Source organism: Eucalyptus grandis, chromosome 6, assembly GCF_016545825.1.
Source record: "Eucalyptus grandis isolate ANBG69807.140 chromosome 6, ASM1654582v1, whole genome shotgun sequence".
Lineage (NCBI taxonomy): Eukaryota > Viridiplantae > Streptophyta > Magnoliopsida > Myrtales > Myrtaceae > Eucalyptus > Eucalyptus grandis.
The window spans coordinates 22,287,809-22,307,019 of NC_052617.1; the positions used below are offsets into that span (position 1 = coordinate 22,287,809).

The 19,211-nt window shown below is 38.7% G+C and overlaps 1 protein-coding gene across 1 annotated transcript; it reads left to right on the forward strand.

Moving 5' to 3' along the window:
• The first annotated feature begins 7,758 nt into the window (after positions 1–7,758).
• Positions 7,759–19,211, forward strand: LOC104432558. Its single transcript, XM_010045019.3, has 13 exons — positions 7,759–8,260; positions 8,471–8,642; positions 8,765–8,982; positions 9,599–9,659; positions 10,788–10,860; positions 11,860–11,937; positions 12,605–12,762; positions 13,788–13,956; positions 15,008–15,470; positions 15,620–16,006; positions 16,505–16,708; positions 17,691–17,824; positions 18,573–19,211. The coding sequence occupies exons 1-13, from the start codon at positions 7,838–7,840 to the stop codon at positions 18,745–18,747; spliced, it is 2,715 nt and encodes a 904-aa protein (XP_010043321.2). The 5' UTR covers positions 7,759–7,837; the 3' UTR covers positions 18,748–19,211.

Sequence of the window (19,211 nt, forward strand, 5' to 3'; positions counted from 1 at the left end):
CGAGATCCTTGCGGTGCGTGCGCTTCTTCTCTCCTCCCTTGTTCGTCTTCTTGGTTTCGGTTTTTTTTTCCTTTCTGGGCACCGCTTTTGGCCCTTGGAAATTGATGTATTCTGGGTTTTTGAGAGCTTTCTTGATATGGGTTTGGTTGTTCTTTGGGGAATATGCGTCTTGGGGAGTTGGTTGTTATCTGGCCTGTTTGTTTTGTGTACTCTATTGCTTTGCTTGTGATGTTTGATTGGTGCTGAGGTCAGTGGAAGCCCCCAAGTTACGATTCTGATCATTTTTTCGATGAGTGCTTGATAAACCCAAGAGCAATCTGGAGAGGTTTCATTACGTCAGAGGTACTGTCGTGTTGGGCATAATTATGATCAGCTTATCTCTAGCTGCGGGTTACGGAGGGAGTATGCATTTTGAGTTATGTCTATATTGGATAAAGATACTCGGTGGCTCTAGTTTCTGTGTGTTGCATCAGTGAATCGTGCGTTAGCAGTCGATGCTTTAAGATGAACTCTATTTGCATGATGAAGTAAATACATGTGTGTAAGGTCCTCATCCATGGAAGGAGGGTGCTGGTGGTATTTCTTTATTTATTTTTCCTTTGGGTTCCAAGTGCAGCTTTCTTTCTTTTCTCCCCCATTACTATAAGCATAGGCTTATGTATTATGTTCCTTTCAGGACAACTGAAGAAAATACGATAAGTAGTTCATGTCACTATTTAAGTCCTTCATTGAGATCCTGATAGTAAAGCTGGTGTATGGAGAGAAGCTGAGCTTGAATCATGGGATGATGAATGTGGTCTTGGACAAGTTTGGCGTTGATTGTATAGCACTATCTGAGTATGCGGAAATCGGTGATGAAGAAGAGAGTGATTTAAGCTCAGAGCAATCTGACTCTAGTGACTATGAAGAAGAGGACCCTCAGGGTCTGGGATTTCTTGAAATCACTTTTGAACTGCCATCTTTGCTAAGTGGGGAGCATGTTTACAGGCACAATTCCTTTCCTAAAGCACCAAATATTCATGCTGATGTTGTTCCAGAAATCTTAAACTTTCTTTTTGTAGCTTGTATAAAGCCATAGGACTAAGGACTAGATTGCTTTTAGAAAGATTACCTTTTTTATTGAGTAAACTGCAACTAATACAAAATATGATCTATTTGTTAGCCTTTAGAGCCATCTTGTTTCACTCATTTTATCTCGTTTCACATGTTAGGTTCTGAGAGATAATACTTGATAGGTCATCAGTTAATCTAGTTGCTATTGAGCTTTTAAGTGCAGTTATACATTGTAATCAGTCCTACTTTGAAGTAATACATCTTGAATGAGGAGAATAAATAAAACTATTTCATATTAGCATTTGAAACTACCAAATCTTTTATAGTTTGCATATTAGCATTTTTTATACTAATTACTAGATTTTATTTACATTAATTGCTAATGTTTTGAAGTTCTTAACTACTATAGAATTACCAATATAAATTAAAGTGATTTACCAAATCAAATTAAATTACCTTCAAGAAAAGTGAGGTATCTCATCAACAGGTTTTCAAATGGCATTAAGTTGATCACAAATGGACTTAAACTCTCCATAGAAGATAAACATTCAATGTTCCTATCTGTCTCAACATTTTTGATTCATGCTTGCATCCTCCTCGACTTTTCCCCTTAGTTAGGCTAGATTAGGATTATATTGGTTCACAAAATATGTTTGTAGCCTAGTTTTTTGCATCACTAGTTGAAGTTTTAAGCAATACATTTTGTGTGAACACCAAACATCTTGATCTATGTTTTCAAATGGCATTAAGTTGATCACAAATGGCTCGAAGATAAACATTCAATGTTCATCTCTTTTTTGACATGATGTCTGAAACGATTATGAAGAGTCTGCCATACCTCATATGATGTCTCTAGCCCGATGATCAAGCTTAAAATGTTCTCAGACACTGCTCCACTTATCCAAGATGAGATTAACTGATCAGTCTTCATCCAATCTGTATGATCAGGATTCACCACTTTTGTTTCATTACCTTCAATCTCAACCTGCATCATTTGAGCTGGTGGTGGTATTTCACCATTGGTGAATCCAAAGAGATCCTGACTTCGCAAGAACCTGTGAAACTGTGCTTGCCAAAGTAGGAAATTATCTTCATTTAATTTTATTGTAACAAAGTTCGCTATGTTGACATGGATTGGAAATGGATATTTCTGTATCCTTGCTGCCATTCTGTATTTCCAGAAACTTTTGAAGATATGCTTTCTCGGCTACTATCAAACAGAAACTAGATTATGCTCTTGATCTTCTTGCTATCGTCTGGATCACACAGACTCTATAAGACTTCAAGCAGTATAGTAAAGGAAGCTAGAGCTCTCAGGAAAGCTCTGATACCATGTGAAGAAATGAAGAACAAAAAAACACAAGATGTAGAAGAAAGATTTATGTATTTCTTGAATCAAAGAGCAAAGCATACATTCAACTGAGAGCTTTTACTTCTGCTCTCCAATTACTCTCTTCGTCTCTCTATTTCTATGCTTGTATTTGATCTACACACTCTGAAAAAACAGAGTACCTTACAAGAGACTTGAGGAAGAAGACGATCCAAAAATGAACAGACTCAACACCGGCTTAACAACTTCGGTTTTATATCTAACAGAATAACCGCCCTAATGTATTAGAACATGTGTGTTTACTTTTGAAATCTTCAAGCTCTACAAACACGTGTGATGAAAAAAGAACAGACTCTCTCTTCATGTCGGTCTTGGATTCACTATCTTCAATGCTTCTTCCTTATAGCCACGAGCATAGCATTAGTCATCACGAGCATAGCATTAGCAGTCACGAACTTCTTTTTCAGCTTCTTTTTCCTTATGCATTGCCACAGATGCTGTTTTCAATTCACTATCTTTAACAAAATCTACGTTGGGGTACTTTTATTTTGCAGAAATGAAAAATCATTTTACTAAAAGTCTGCATATTCATTTACAATATTTCTTAATTTCCACACAATCAAATATCGGATAATTTCTAATAGCTACTGTGGCAAATCTATGATTCTAATCATGGAAACTATTTTTCAACTACATATTTACCTTTAGGGCTTGCAATGTCTATCTCAATTTATAAAACTATTGGGGGAAAATCCGATGCTTCAATTTTTTAATTTTACGAAAGTCTAGTTGATTTGACTATTTCCCAATGATAAAAACAAAATATATCTCTTTGAAGAACTTGATAAAGTGATAATTTCCACATTTTGGGTTAAAGAAAGAACAAAAAAACAACACACCCACTTACCAAAAAAAAAAAAAAAAAAAAAAACAACACACCCTAATCTTCAAAATTTTGTTTTTAATATTCTAAGTTGAACTTTCTCAAGATTTCCATAGTAAGGTCTCATGTACACAAGTAGGTTGATCTCAAGTATGCCTTGAGTATATCACTTTCATTATTAAATAACTAGTTACGAAAGAAAGAACATCTAAAATAATAATGGTAAATCCAAGACTGGATAACAATATTGATAGTATGATACTAATTGTGGATTCGAAGACTAGATAACGATATTAATATTCAAGATATCACTTTTGGTTGCTTCGTAGTTTTCTACTTTCTCAAATATGACTTTTTCCAATGTATTAAATTCAACTTTTTAGGTCGAATAATGAGTCCATATTGGCCATCAGATTTTGTTTTTGGCTAATTTTAAATGTGACTTAAATTCTTTTTTCCCTTCCCTTGTGCTATATAATTCCTGTCAAAGATGTAGAAAGAGGGAAGAAAAATAATCCAAGCTCTTTCTTGCAAGCCATCATGCTTGTGTTTGAGCAACGAGGTGTTTCAAGTTAGTTTTATAATTTATTCATTATTCGAACTTATTTTTTTTAAGCCTACTTTAGAAACTCTATGTATGAATGCATGCAACTCATTTCATTTTTGTCATCCTTAGCACATTCTAAAGAGTGACTACACGAACATCTTCAGTATGAAATCCTTAAAAAAAAAGAAGAAGAAAAAACTCATTGATAAATCTAATCCTTACAAAAGTCTCATCAAATTAGAACCTAACATATAAAAGAAGTTATCATCCGAGCTACTTTAGACAAGATGGTTACATAAATGCTTGATTCTTGTGTTAATGAAACTTCAATTGCACGATGTGGTTCTAGAGGAAATGATGTCCAAGCAAGTTGCTGGTGTAGCTAGCCCCGACTCGAGGAGCATTGGGGCTATCTCAATTTATAAATTTTTTTAGGGAAATCCAATGCTCCAAAATTTTTCATGTTGATTCGATTATTTCCAAGCAATATAAACTAAATATATCTTTAAAGAACTTGCTAAAGTAATAATTTCCACACTTGGTGTCAAAGAAAAAACAAAAAACAGCACAACCTAATATTTAAAAATTTGTTTTTAATATTCTAAGTTTAACTTTCTCAAGATTTCCATTGTAAGGTCTCATGTACACAAGTAGGTTATCTCAAGTATGCATTGAGTATGTCACTTTCGTTATTAAAGTAACTAGTTCACCAAAGAAATGACATCTGAAACAATAATTGTGAAAAAGAGACTGGATAATAGTACTGATGTTATGATACTAATTGTGGATTTGGAGACTAGATAACGATATTAATATTTAGGATATCATTTTCGGTTGCTTTGTAGTTTTCTACTTTCTCAAATGTCTTTTTTTTTTTTTTTGGTCGGTTCTCAAATGTCTTTTTCCAACATATTAGATTGAACTTTTTTTAGGTCAAGTAATGAATTGATATTGCTTATCAGATTTTGTTTTAGCTAATTTTAAATGCGACTTAAGTCATTTTTTTCCTTTTATTGTGCTATGTTGTCCCTGCTAAAGATGTAAAAGGAGGGAAGAAAAATAATCCAAGCTCCTACCTACAAGACATCATTGTTGTGTGGGAGCGACAAGTTGTTTTGAGTTAGTTTTGTAACGAAATTGCTTGAAATTATTTGTTTTAAGCCAACTTTAGAAACTCTATGTATGCGTGCATGCAACTCTTTTCATTTTCGTCATCCTCAACACATCCTAAAAGAGTGGCTACAAAAAGCCCCTCAGGATGAAATCCTACAAAAAGAAAAAACAAAAGAACTCAATTGATAAACATAATCCTTAAAAAAGTCTTGTCAAATTAGAGCTTAACATACAAAACAATCTATCGCCGAACATATTATAAACAAGAGAATTATATTTATGCTTGATTCTCATGTTCATTATAACTTCGATTGCACGACATGGTGCCAGGGGAAATGATGTCAAAGCAAGTCGCCGGTGCAACTAGCCCCTGCTTGAGGAGCACCGGAAGCGAGAAAGCCAAAATGGGTGACGAGACCAGAGTCGCTCGACCGTTGCACCTGCGAAGAAGTTGTCCGTGCTGATCGTGGACGATGACTCCATGATCCGCACGATCCATACCATCCTTGTGAATAGGGTGGGCATGGTAGTGGAATCCCAGGTGGTTCTATTGTTCCCTGGAACAAAGAAAGAACGTAAATCTGTTTGATAAAAATTTTGTTTATGAGAACAAATTTGGGAAGAAACAAGAAATAAAAAAAAGTAACTTCTTGTTTCCGAGAACAATTTCTAGAAACAAACTAACTTTTTCTTTTCTTTTTTTCTTTTGTTTTTCTTGCTTGCTACCGCCTTGGGTGGCCGCTTGCCAACCGCCGACCACCTTCGGCCGGTCGCAGCCATCGTCGGTCGATTGTCGGTCATCGTCAACCATTGCCCCACTGGCGGCGACAATCATCGCCGCCACCGTTTGATCGTCATCGCTACCGCCCATAGCCCACCGGCCACCCCCAATTGTCGATGACCGCCACCAACTACTGTTGCGGTCGTTGATTGCTGGCTGCCACCCGGTCGTCGTCGCCATCGCCCAATGGCCGGCGGCTTGTCGCCCGTCGCCGTCGGCGATTGATGGAGATCGATTGGCTGTGGGCGGCGATCGGTGGCGGTTGGCAGTCGGTGGTCCTGTGGTGGCTGCGATTGGTGGCCAACGGTCTTGCGACGGCAGCTAGCAGCGACGAGTGGTGGCCACCGACAATGAACGAAGGGCGGCCGCCAATCGGTGGTCAGTGAACAGGAATAAAAAACAAATAAATACAAAAAATAAAAGATCATACCAAACCTATTTCTATTCTTTTTCTATTTCAAGAATAGAAATTTTGTATAGTTACCAAACATCTTATTTTACTCAGAAATTGTTCCCTGAAATAAAAATAAAAAAGAACTATTTTTGAAAAAAAAAAACTGTTCCCGGCAAAAAAACATTATCATGCGCACCTTTTAACGTCATCCTCATGGACTGGGAGATGCCTGTGATGAATGGAATCTAGGTAACTACGAGCCATCAAAGATGCGCAAACGTAGTGTTCCACGTATGTTTACAGTTTTCACCGATCGCACGGTATGCCGTGATGATGGCGTTTCATCTTCCCCACAAGCAACAAAGGAGCTACGGAACATAGGAGTCAGCAGCATGATCGGGGGAGTGACCTCGCACTCCATGGATACCGAGGAGGACACTTTCATGGCGGCCGGTCTGGATGATTGCTACGGGAAGCCATTGTTGATCAAGATCCTCAAGAATAACCTGCAGAAGATGAAGATCGACAACTTAGTTCTTGAATGTGGGAAGAATCTAGTTTTCTTTTCGTGTCGTCTGAATGGATGAGACCGGTCGGTCCATCTAAATAATAAACTCAATGCTTCCCCTTTTAAATCATATCTTATGAGGAAGGTGTGGTGATGCATTTACCTGTTCCCGGTCCACAAAGCCTTCATCACTAGACTTTAAAAAAAAACTTAAGAATTTGGAGAAACCTTTTCAGATTATCTTTAACTCATAAATTATCATTTGAAATGTTTTGAGAAAATAGTGATATGCATAAGATGTGTTGGCGTAACAAATAGGAAATGCTCTGAAGTTGCCAAAACTTTCTCTCTCCCTCTCTCTCTTTGCTGTCCGCTCTTTCTCCCACCAAGCCCTCGTTGGACTAACAAATCACCACATCTAACTAATGAACTTCATGATGGCAGAGGCAACATTTTCAAGGAGAAGGTGGAAGTCGCATGGTGGTTCATCAAACGAGGACTTAGTTGTGACTCAAAGAGGGAGAGAGAGGGAGAGGGAGGCATAGCTGGAAGGGGCTAGCGATTCGGCAATGGTAGAGCTGGAGGGGCAGCATGGTGGCTTGCTAGTCGACGAGGGATCAGCGGTTCGTCGGAGGGAGAGAGAGGGGACAAAGTTGAGAGTGTCAGGTCAAGAGAGAGAGAGAGAGAGAGAGAGAGCATGCAGGATAAGTTGAAGCCGAAAGGGCAACATGGTGGTTTGTTGGTCAAACGCGGGCTTGGTGGGAAAGAGGAGGGCGGCAAAGAGATTGGGGAAGAGGGAAGAGTGCCCGTTCAATTCAAAGTAGTTTAATATTTGAATTTCATTTTGGATATTCATGGCAATCTCAAGACTCTTCTTATTTGTTGCATCGGCATATCTTATATAATCAATATTTTCTCGACATTAGATATTTTTACCACGTTAGTATTTCCATACATATTTGTTTGTTCCGCGGATGATCAATTAAGTAAAAAAAATTATAATTTAGAGATGCAAGTAAAAGATTATGAGACAAGCATTAAGTAATTGAGGTTGAGGAGAGAGCGACCAACGCGACGGTTGCTCTCTCTCTCTCTCTTATCGCGACGACATTCTTTAGCCCGTTAAACCCCCCCGTTCTCCCTCCTCATTTCTCGCGCTTCGAACACTCCACTTTATCCAAAACCCAAAAACTCCCCCCTGCTCCCCCTCCTCCTCCTTCCCCCGCAGATGCTCAACGCGCTCTCCGCTCCTCCCCGCTCTCGCCTCTTCTTCCCCGGCCCGCCGCGCCGGCCCCCTCCCTCCTCCTCCTCCGCGGCGCGCGCCGCCGTCGCCTCCCCCGCGCCGCAGAAGAAGGCCCGCAGGGGCAGGAGGAGGAAGCAGCCGGAGCGGCTCGGCCCCGGCGGCGGCGCCGGCGGCGATGGCCCCGGCTCTCCCGCCACCCCGGCCTCCTTCCTCGCCTCGGCCTCCGCCGCCGAGAAGTCACTCCGCCTCGCCTTCATGGAGGAGCTGATGACCCGCGCCCGGGGCGGGGACGTCGCCGGCGTGTCTGAGGTGATCTACGACATGATCGCCGCGGGGCTCAGCCCCGGGCCCCGCTCGTTCCACGGGCTCGTCGTCTCGCACGTGCTCAACGGAGATGTGGAGGGCGCGGTAATGCACGATTCGAGCTGGAAATGCTAGGATGTTAATGCTAGACCAGACCAATTTCGGTTCGGCAGATGGAAAGATCGTCTCCTTGCGGTCCCCTAATGAGTCGCAAGAACTGAATTTCGAAGCTGTTGAATTGCAGGAGTTGGTCTTGCTTTTGGTGCTAGAGTTGGTCTGTTGTGTGACAATGGCGCGTTGTTGGTTTGACTGCAGATGCACTCGCTGCGGAGGGAGCTCAGCGCGGGGCTTAGACCGGTGCACGAGACGTTCATTTCGTTGATTAGATTGTTCGGTTCCAAAGGATACTCGAGAAGAGGAATGGAGATTCTTGCAGCGATGGAGAAATTGAACTACGATATACGCCAAGCGTGGGTAATTCTTGTCGGTACGTATATCCAGTTTTTTGTTTTGTGCGTCAGGTTGCGTGTGCATATGTGTATGAGTGCTATATTCTTTCGCATGAGTGCAATGATTTCTGTTTTTTTTTTTTTTTTAACTTTCGGACAGAGGAGCTTGTCAGGAGCAAGCATCTGGAGGATGCTAATGATGTCTTCCTCAAGGGAGGAAAAAACGGTTTGCGAGCTACGGATGAGCTCTATGATTTTCTAATTCAAGAAGACTGTAAGGTTGGGGACCATTCTAACGCTTTGGAAATTTGTTATGAAATGGAGGCAGCAGGAAGGATGGCCACAACTTTCCATTTCAATTGTCTTCTTAGCGTTCAGGTTTGTCGTGACTCTTTATGGGCCTAATTCTGCAATCTGACACATCAGTGATCTAAATAAAGCTTTTATGTGCATAGGTTTGTCCGTTATGTGTTTCTAATCATGTCATGGTTTTTGGAATAGTTTCTAAGGCTTAATAAGCTTGGTGGATCAATGTTTCTAGGGCTTAATAACTTTGGAAAGCACACTTTTGTGAATGTATGCTTATGTGCTTCAAGGAGCCTGTTTGGTATAGCTGTGGTTCATCTATAGCTATGATGTGAAGTGCTGTTAGTTATACAATTGGTAATAGATGTTGCAAAGCTCTAACACCTCAAAGTTGGGTGAGATTGCTTGCTACAAACTATTTTAAGCTGCCGTAGCCTTTTAGAGGTGCTGCAGCTGTTGAGCTGTTTGTCAAACACCTTTAAAAGCTCAACTGCTGCAATGTGTCAAGCAATATTTAAACCTATTTATGAGAGGCACCAGAGCATGAAATCTCTTTCTTATTGTGGAATTGTAAGTTATGACAAGCTTGTATGTTGAGCTTAATTATTAGAAGCTTGTTGATATGTTTTGATTTTCTTCTTTCTTTTGAAGACTTAACATACTGATAGCATCTCTATCTGTTAATTAGGCTACTTGTGGGATACCAGAAATAGCTTTTGCCACGTTTGAGAACATGGAATTTGGAGAAGGTCTCATTCTCTTCTCCCCTGATTGTGTCTGTGTTTCTTTGACAATTCTCTCCCTTGGGCATGTTTTCTTTTAAAAGTAGTGTTGTAACTTATTGAATAGTCTCCTGATTAGTCAGTGTCAGAGAGACCTAGGTGTACCTCGCATTTCCTTTTCTAATGCTGGTGAATTATAACGCTTTAACATGTTCTACTGTAGAACCCCACGCTATAGATGGTTTTATTGTTTTACTCCATAAGTATTCCAAGAGAACGATCGATTTCTGTATGTTAAACACGAGGCATAAAATCTAGAAAACCATAATCATACTTTGGTTTAATCAATTCTTGTTATTTTTTTATTCTGGATGGTGGCAGGTAGGCGTAAAATACTACATACACATGCATGCTACAAATATACCCAAATCATATTTATTTAAGTTGTTGATTTATAGATGGTTTAGCAATGTGGATTTCAACTAAGCCAAAAAGAAATTGCAGTTCCAAGTCAAATGGCGTATGCAATAATTTTGGTGTTTTAATATGTGTCAGAATAAATTATTGCTTTTAACTTTTTGATGCTCATTAGATTCAGTTCTAAATTCGGCGTAGTCATTCATTAGCTTTCCCCTTCCCTTCACCTTATTAATGAACGTGGAGGCGCATTTGAATTTTATGGAGTTAAATCAGATTTCTATTTTTTGTCATGTCCCAAGTTCCAAACTTACGATACGTGTTAAGAATATACTCTTGTCATGTATTTTGTCGTGTGTACTCTCGTGTCTATTCACCTAGTCATCAAATTTGTGGACTATGAAAACATGCAGAAGTAGATATTTTTTGGCCAATCTGTCTTCATTGGTCAACATTTGGTCGACCTTCCTAGTTTAAGTCATGTGTATGTAATTAATTAAATATTGGTCTTGGGACGACCATGTGCGATCTGTCAGATATCATGTTGATCATGTGTTTCTGTTCATGGACATTTGGATAGCAATAATTCGTTTTGCTTCTTATTTATCTAAAATTACTTGGATGGAAAGGAAATTATATAAAATACAAGTGGAATGGAAATTTTTCTCTAGATGGTTGGATTGAAGTCTTTGGCCTGCAGCTTATTATTATGTTTCTGTCAACTTTCTTGGTTAACAGATTATATGAAACCTGATACTGAGAGCTATAATTGGGTCATCCAAGCATATACTAGAGCTGAATCCTACGACAGGTAAAGTTCTGGTCAGCTGTGAAGATGTAGCTTTTCGTTATGATGACAATAGCTTTTCGAAAGCTGATATTCATGCTTGATGTGTGTTTGATCTGAAAAAGAGCAGTTTGAAGTTGTTATAGGTTCACTCTACTCTTTTCTTCATATGAGTCATAGCTTAACGAAATATCACCTTCATGAAGAGTTTCCATATTGTCATAGTTGCTAGTTTAACTCGTGAATTCCCATAATGGTTTCTCCTCTCCTAAGGCTTCACTTTCATGAATCTCTACCGTGTTTTTTCTCGGCCACTGAATTTTAACCATGAGTAATTATCCCATGATTCATCCTAAAGTTATAGTAGGTTTATTTGGTGAGGTAAGATTGCAACTGTGGTAATACCCCTGACAAGAATTCAACAGATGCGTTTACGGATCTTACTGAAATTTACATGTGGTTCTATAACTATTAAGAGATACAATAGGAAGAATTTATCTGGTGTACGCCTTGACAAGAAAATCAAGTGATGACTTGTGAACTATATTTCTGCTTTCTTTTCATTTGTCCTTTTTCTTTAGTGATATACTATCAAGGCTTTTGTTCTTTGATCAGTTTGCTGCAAACTGCAAAGCCTGGAAGAGGCTTTTTCGGTAAAAAAGAAGTTCCATTTGTACGCCATGTTTAGTCCAATTATTTGGCTATTAATCAGCACAAATTCTTGCCAAGATGTTCACAAGTTTAGTCATTGTTCTGCCCTCCTATTTTTTTCTGTTCTGTCAAAAGTTGCATTATTTTTTACCACTATTGAGCATGTTGTTCTGGTGAAAATGCAACGTTCCCGATATTTTGCACAGTGAATGGGCTGAGTTCTACTGACGGCACTTCTTCTATTGTGTAATGTGGCGCATGCTTCAACTATATTCTATCTCAACATCCAGATGTTTCTGATCATCTGCTATATTTCGGTCCTTAGATACTTATATTGTGCGGACGTGCTTCTTTCATCCTTGTTTTCTGTAGAGTACAGGATGTTGCTGAATTACTTGGCATGATGGTTGAAGACCACAAGAGGTTGCAGCCTAATGTGAAAACTTATGCGTAAGGGACACCTATAGTCATCTTCTTTGATACAAGTAATCTGAATAGCATTTCTTTTCGTTATGCTACAAAAACATGCTGTACTGGAGCAGTGCAGTCATATAAGTACAGGGTTCGGCATATGATGCTAACTGCTGACTTCGTTGTTCTTTACATGCTGAATCAATTGAGACTATATTGAAATTTTAGATGAATGTATGGGCTGGTTGACTGTGTGACTATATAATCCTTACATCTGTTTTTTTTTTTAACTTTGATTTTATGGAAGGCATACCTTGTCTTACAGTGGAACTGTTTGATAACCTTTTTTATGATTTTTTCTCTGATATCTGGACCTCTATGTTAAAATCTGTTACTTAACATTGCTTGTTGGCATCACTTGCTTTTAGTCTCTCTCCACTCGTCAACTTAAGCTTTTAGGTTGGAAAGTTCCTCTTGCAACTTTCATGCTATTTCAGTCTGATTTGTATGTGTAGGGCACTTATATGTATATATTCTCCATCCGCCTAGAAGTTTAAAATTATGAATTGAAAATTTTAACACTTAAAATATGATGTTTCCTGCGAATTCATCGAGCAGTCTAGTATGATTATGTCAAAGTGAGGAGGCTCAAAGTGGTGACTTTTATTCATGTCAATCTCACCTTTTGATATTCTTCAATGCACAGGTTGTTGGTAGAATGCTTTACCAAATACTGTGTAATGAGGGAGGCAATTCGTCATTTCCGTGCTCTGCAAAACTTTGAAGGAGGCACAAAAGTTTTACATAATGAAGGGAATTTTGGAGATCCTTTGTCCTTGTATCTCCGAGCTTTATGTCGAGAAGGTTAATTATTTAGCAGGCTTAATATATTGTGTTCTGTTTCCAATCTTCTAGATGAAAATTCTTTTAGAATCTTTATGAACAATACGTTTCTGAATTTCTTCCACTTCAGCCTGCATCATAAGCTATGTTTCTTTCTTTAGATCATTTATTGATCTTTTTCTCATGCTCTATAGCTTTTACCTGTGATGAGTATCACTCGTGATCCTTCACAATGAGGGACAGCATAGAGCTTCTTCTTCTGCTTTTGGAGCAGAAGTCATCTGTTGGTTCTTACTATAAATGGTTGTTATATACTGTCATTAGTATGGAAGTATTTGTGTTTGATTAGTTTTTGAATCATGTGGGGTTTGTGAATCTGTCAACCAATTGCATTAGTTCTGTCTAAACGCAAAATTAGTTATTTAGGAGAATTCTGCATTCAAGAGGTCATACGTAAAGCCATTCTTTTGTTGTGTGCTGGCCTTGGATGAGTGTCTATATTAGGAAAGAAACTTTAAATTCAGCTAGTTCTTGAAATTAGGAGATTCTTGAAGTCAACTGTACCAGATACTGTGGGTGTTGGTTCTGATAAAAAGAATGGATTAGTTTAGCCATCGAAACTTGTGTGACCATGATACCTGTTTTGCTTCCAGATAAGCAGGAAGAAATGATATTATGCTTTTTTGGTATTTGTTTCTTGAATTGAGGCTTGAGTATTGACCATTGTCGTATAATTTCAGATTGAAAAGATGACTGTGAGGACCACATTTCATTTGTGACCTTGTCCACTGTAAAATTGTAGGCTGTTCCGAATTTAATGAAATGTGAATGCATGTAAATTGCAAGGGTTTTGAGGCTGTAACTTTTAGCTGTTTTTACCTGTATTTGCTGCTTTTCTTTTTGGCTTTACCATAGTTTGCAGACCCTGATATGGAACCATCTCATGATTGCCCAAAAAAATCGGCGTTGGAATCTTTAGTATAGTTAGATTGCATTCTATTTTGATCTACTCACTCTTCCTTCTATTTGCTACATGCTAAATTCAGGAAGAATTGTGGAATTGCTGGAAGCATTGGAGGCAATGGCCAAAGATAACCAACCGATTCCTCCACGAGCTATGATCTTAAGCAGAAAATACCGAACCCTTGTCAGCTCTTGGATTGAACCTCTACAAGAAGAAGCTGAACTTGGATATGAGATTGATTACATTGCTAGGTGTGTTTCTCAACTCATATATAAGAAAAGCCGCATTATCTCCCTTCTGCTATTTTTTTTGGAGGAATTTATTAAAATTTCAGTTTGGTCACCATAAATTTGTTATTTGGCAAACAACCAGTGTAGTCAAAGGCAAAAAAGTGCACTTAAGAGTTTAAGGCCTTAATACGCCTGAGGTGTAAAGTGCAGAAATAGTGCACATCTGAGCGAAGCTGGGTGCGATAACTCAAAGTTGGTAAGGGACATATACAGGTTGCACAGTATAAATTGTGTGAGAAAATTACAATACAAATAGAATAATTATGATTATCCTTAGAACAGAACATACAAATTGAAGCAGGGAGAGAGAAGAACACGAAAAAAGAAAATTGAGTCTCACTGGTTAATAAATGACTTAAAAAGTTGGAACCAACAGAATTGAGAGAGAAAGAGTCCAACAACTTTTCTTTTTGAAACAAACAGTGACTTGGCATCCTGCAACTCTGTCTAGTCCTTTCTCTGATGATGGCATTTTTAAAGAGAGAGGAAATTGAATTATCAGCAAAGGTCTGAACAGTGCTTAAGACTAAGTAATACTTTTTTTGGGATCCAGTTTGTCTAAGCCTATAAAAAAGGATGAAAGAGTTTTTGTCAAAAAAGAAACCACTCTGGCATTTTCAAAGCCTAAGGTTTTACCAACTAGAACTATTGCACTCGTGCTTGATGCATTAGGCAAAAGGGCTTGTTCCTGATTGAAGACGCATCACTTTGACATCCAAGAGGCGGAACTCCATTGCCCCGCCTTGCTTCAGTGCCTAGGCATGCACCTCAAATGCCTTTGACTACACTGCAAACAGTAGCAAACAATAAGACATTCATACTGTATGCTTTGAATTAATTTTTACTGTGTTATCAAAACCATGGGCTTCTTCATTAGTATGCTACATAAAACAAAAGGAGGATGTAAGAATAGTGGTGTGACAGTTAAATTTTTCAAATTACCTTGTTATTTAGTGTGTGCTGAAAATGTCTTAATAAGTAATTTTTCGAGTAATTTTCCCTGTTAAATCAGGTATGAGGCTGAGGGTGGGCTTACTGGCGAACGCAAGCGCTGGGTTCCGCGAAGAGGAAAGACCCCTTTGGATCCTGATGTGGCTGGATTCATATATTCAAACCCTATGGAAACCTCCTTCAAGCAAAGATGTCTTGAGGATTGGAGAATGCACCATAGGAAGCTTTTGAAAACCTTGCTGTACGAAGGACTTGCAGTTCTAGGTGATGCTTCTGAATATGATTATATTAGAGTGGAGGAGAGACTGAGAAAGACTATAAAGGGTCCTGATCAAAATGTTTTGAAACCTAAGGCTGCCAGTAAGATGACAGTATCTGAATTAAAGGAAGAATTAGAGGCTCAAGATCTGCCAACAGATGGAACCAGAAATGTTCTTTATCAGCGCGTGCAGAAAGCAAGGAGGATAAACCGTTCACGTGGACGGCCCCTTTGGGTTCCTCCTGTAGAGGAGGAAGAGGAGGAGGTTGACAGTTTACTAGTTTTCACGTTGTCTGTATTGGTTTTGTAGATTGCTTACATGTGCGGGCATGACTGTCTTGACTTCCATACAGTTCCCATTTTTGCTGGATAGTGTAATTACCTTGGTGTTGTTGACTTCTATTTCTGTCTTAGGTTGATGAAGAGCTGGACGAACTTATTTCTAGGATCAAGCTAGAGGAAGGAAATACAGAGTTCTGGAAACGCCGATTTCTTGGAGAAGGAATGGATAGGAGTCAGGGAAAAACCATAGAGGTGGAGCAAGTAGAAGTTTCAGATTTAATGGATGATGTTGATGCTGCAGAAGATGCTGTAAAGGATGTCGAAGATGAAGAAGGAGATGAGGAGGAGGAAGTTGAACAAACTGAAACGGAGATTCCGGATGGAGAGAGGGTAAAGTACAAGGAAGCTGAAGCGAAAAAACCACTTCAAATGATTGGTGTCCAGTTACTAAAAGATTCTGATCAAACAACTACCTCAACAAAAAAATCACGGAGAAAGGTGTCTCGAGCATCTGTGGAGGTAGATATTGTCTGATCTGTGCTCATAGTTGTCTCTTTACTTCATTTTCTGTTCCACATAATTGAGACATTAGATTTGTGTCAGCAATGACAATAATAGGTTTATGTAGTTCTTGCAATGGTAAAAAAAAAAAAAAAAAAATGAGGCAACTTTTGCTTGATTTGTGCAGTAAATAACTTAAACTCTATATTCAAGTTAGGGACATTGGTTAGTCAAACTCTGCATTGAATTTGTCAAACTCTGTTATTGGCTTTTGCCTGCTATATTTTCCTGATTATTGCGGTTGGATTTATGGTCTTATGGGCCTTGTCTATGTTCTTTGTTCAATACCTCAGGTGAGTTGTTGAAATGATTATACTCTAGCTAGAATACTTGTTCGAAATAAAAATCATGCCGATGTGTAATTTCCAGGTTGTACTTGGTTTCTTTTTCCATGATCCTGTTCTGCATGGCTAGAGCCATTAAACTCAATCTATTGGTTGTATGCTATTCATGCAGGATGACAAGGATGAGGATTGGTTTCCTTTGGATATATTTGAGGCATTTAAGGAACTGCGGGAAAGGAAAGTTTTTGACGTGTCAGATATGTATACAATAGCTGATGCTTGGGGTTGGACATGGGAGAGGGAGTTGAAGAGCAGGCCACCTCAGAGGTGGTCTCAGGAATGGGAAGTGGAGTTGGCAATAAAAACAATGCAAAAGGTATGTTCACTGTCTCTCATACCTGGCTCTTCTGTTCTTTCAATGCCACAATGTTTCCTTTATGCCAGATTGTGCTTCTCTTGTCCTTATTTTTCTTGTTAATCCCAGCATCATTTGAAAGGTTTTATTTTGCTTGCTAAACTGCTTGCCCCTTTCCTCTTAATTTGGGAACTACTTTAATCAAATTCCCTTGAGCGATGTGATTTATTGTAGAGCAGTTACTGAAATATTAAGAGTAGCTTATAGAAAATTACTTAGATTGAAAGTGCTTTAAGTACAATCACCTTTAATTACTTGGCCTTTGAATGTTAAAGTCAAGCAGTTCAGATAGCACTTTAGAAACTTTAATTTTATTAGTAATCAATGCAGCTAAGTTCCCTCAATGATGTAATAGCTTGGAAAATTTGACAAATGCGCAATTAGATCATTTTATTGTAAGTTTAAAATATGCCGTGAGTAGTAGTATTATCAATGGTTTTCTGTTCTTGAAAGAATTTGAATGAACTTTGCTAGTAGGTCAATAATATCATGAATATTGTAGGCCCTCGACAAAAGCTATGTGCATTAAAACTCATTACAGGATGGGTTAAGGACCTTAGCACGTGCTGCTGTTCGCTGAACCTTCTCGAGATGTTGGGACTTGCTAATTTGAAAAAAAAAAAAAAATATGTGGGCATCTGAATTGTTCTCTTCTCTCTCTCTCTCTCTCTCTCTCTCTCTCTCTCTCTCTATATATATATATATATAGAAAGGGACAGTGCAATACCAACATCATAGACTTGTCAGTTAGCTATTATGTGCTATAAACATGAGTTGGGTTTGTCCATTGAGCAGTATAGGTTATTTGGATGTGTTGAAGAGTTTAATGACTACAGATTTTCTTGTCAAATAGTTAGAAAATTATCTCAAAAACCAATAGTAAGGGAAACTTTGATAACTCTTCTTTCAAAAGAATTTTATTGGCCAACTGAAATTTTTTCAGGTAATAGAATTGGGTGGGCAACCCACTATTGGGGACTGTGCTATGATACTTCGTGCAGCTATAAGGGCTCCTCTGCCATCAGCTTTCTTGAAGATCTTGCAAACTACACATGGTCTTGGTTATGTGCTTGGGAGGTATTGGATTTTCATTACCTTGTCGTATCATGATCAAGAAGTTTCATTTTCATCTGTATTGGTTCTTGGTCTGCCATGATCTGAAAGCTTTATTTGTTATGCTGCTGCATACTCTGCCCCTTCTCTTCACTTTTTGAGAAAGGGTCTCCATTTCAATATGATCAGCTTTTTGTAAGTCTAACTTGAAAGCTCATTCGTGTATCATTTGGATGTGGTCCCATTGCTTCTCTTGATGTAGAGCAGGGTATATTATATTCATGGAGTACCAATGCATTCAACATCATAAATCTCATGAAAATTTATTGAAATGGATTTCTTAAATCAATCATGTGTGGGTTTCATGGCCTTATTTGAAATTTTGGTTACTTGACATGTGGGATACTCTCTCAAAATTCGTCTGATTTTAGGGTCAAGATTAACTAGCATGAAAAGAGTAGGTGATTTTTCTTTACACATTTACCATCTCCATGGTATTGAGGGGAGCAGAAAGTGCCTCGATACATGCATGTTTGTATTTTTGTTAGATGAAAAGGAATGGACAGAGGAAAATACGTGAACATGTTAAATACTAACACGTTCTGTGCTTCTTTTAGTAGGAAATAATTCGAAAGGTGCTTTTCTTATGTCGGACTATTATGATGAAATCCTGCCAAGTATGGGGAACTATAATGGATGCTTAGATACTTGAAGGAGTAAAAGAGGCTGTAACATCCACCTTACGAAAAATGGTTTCCCTCTTCTTTTGCAGTCCCCTATATGATGAAATCATCTCACTGTGTCTTGATCTTGGAGAATTGGATGCTGCGGTAGCCATTGTTGCAGACATGGAGACCGCTGGAATCACGGTGCCTGATCACACCCTGGACAGGGTCATTTCTGCACGGCAAGGCCTTGATAGTGTCGCTGATGATGTGCCCAAATAACCGTCCTTTCTGTTCATCTCCTCGGATCCTTGCATTCAAGGGTTATCAGAGTTTGTATCAGGGTGTCAACGAGTACTCCAGATACCTGAATGTGGGGCTTGAGATTATCGACAAAGCTGATTGCAAGGGCGAAGCCGATTTTTGTCATGATGAAGATGATTACAAGTGAGATCCCAAGGTATGTTTACATTCGAGATCTTCACTGGAAAGAAAGGGAACTCAACATACCGATGAGACGCATCAGAGAGATGAAATCTGAATTGTACATACCTTAGTCTTATAGTTGAATGGGGCCGTTTTGGTAGTAGATTTATACGTTTATTATTTATTGGACCCAAAGTCGCCTCTTGTACGCCCTGGAAAACGAGCGAAATTGTCGCAGAAAATTTTCTGCGTACATCTTAATCATGTCATCGAGGGGAGCTTTTCCAATAGTAGACGAAAATGCAAGAGTTGGTTTTTCA

Excerpts from the sequence above, each read along its gene's own strand:
- LOC104432558 (XM_010045019.3), top strand. The coding sequence starts at position 7,838 with ATGCTCAACGCGCTCTCCGCTCCTCCCCGCTCTCGCCTCTTCTTCCCC. Across the intron at positions 11,938-12,604 it reads CCTAATGTGAAAACTTATGC|GTTGTTGGTAGAATGCTTTA; the intron begins GTAAGGGACACC and ends TTCAATGCACAG. Across the intron at positions 15,471-15,619 it reads TAGAGGAGGAAGAGGAGGAG|GTTGATGAAGAGCTGGACGA; the intron begins GTTGACAGTTTA and ends TTTCTGTCTTAG.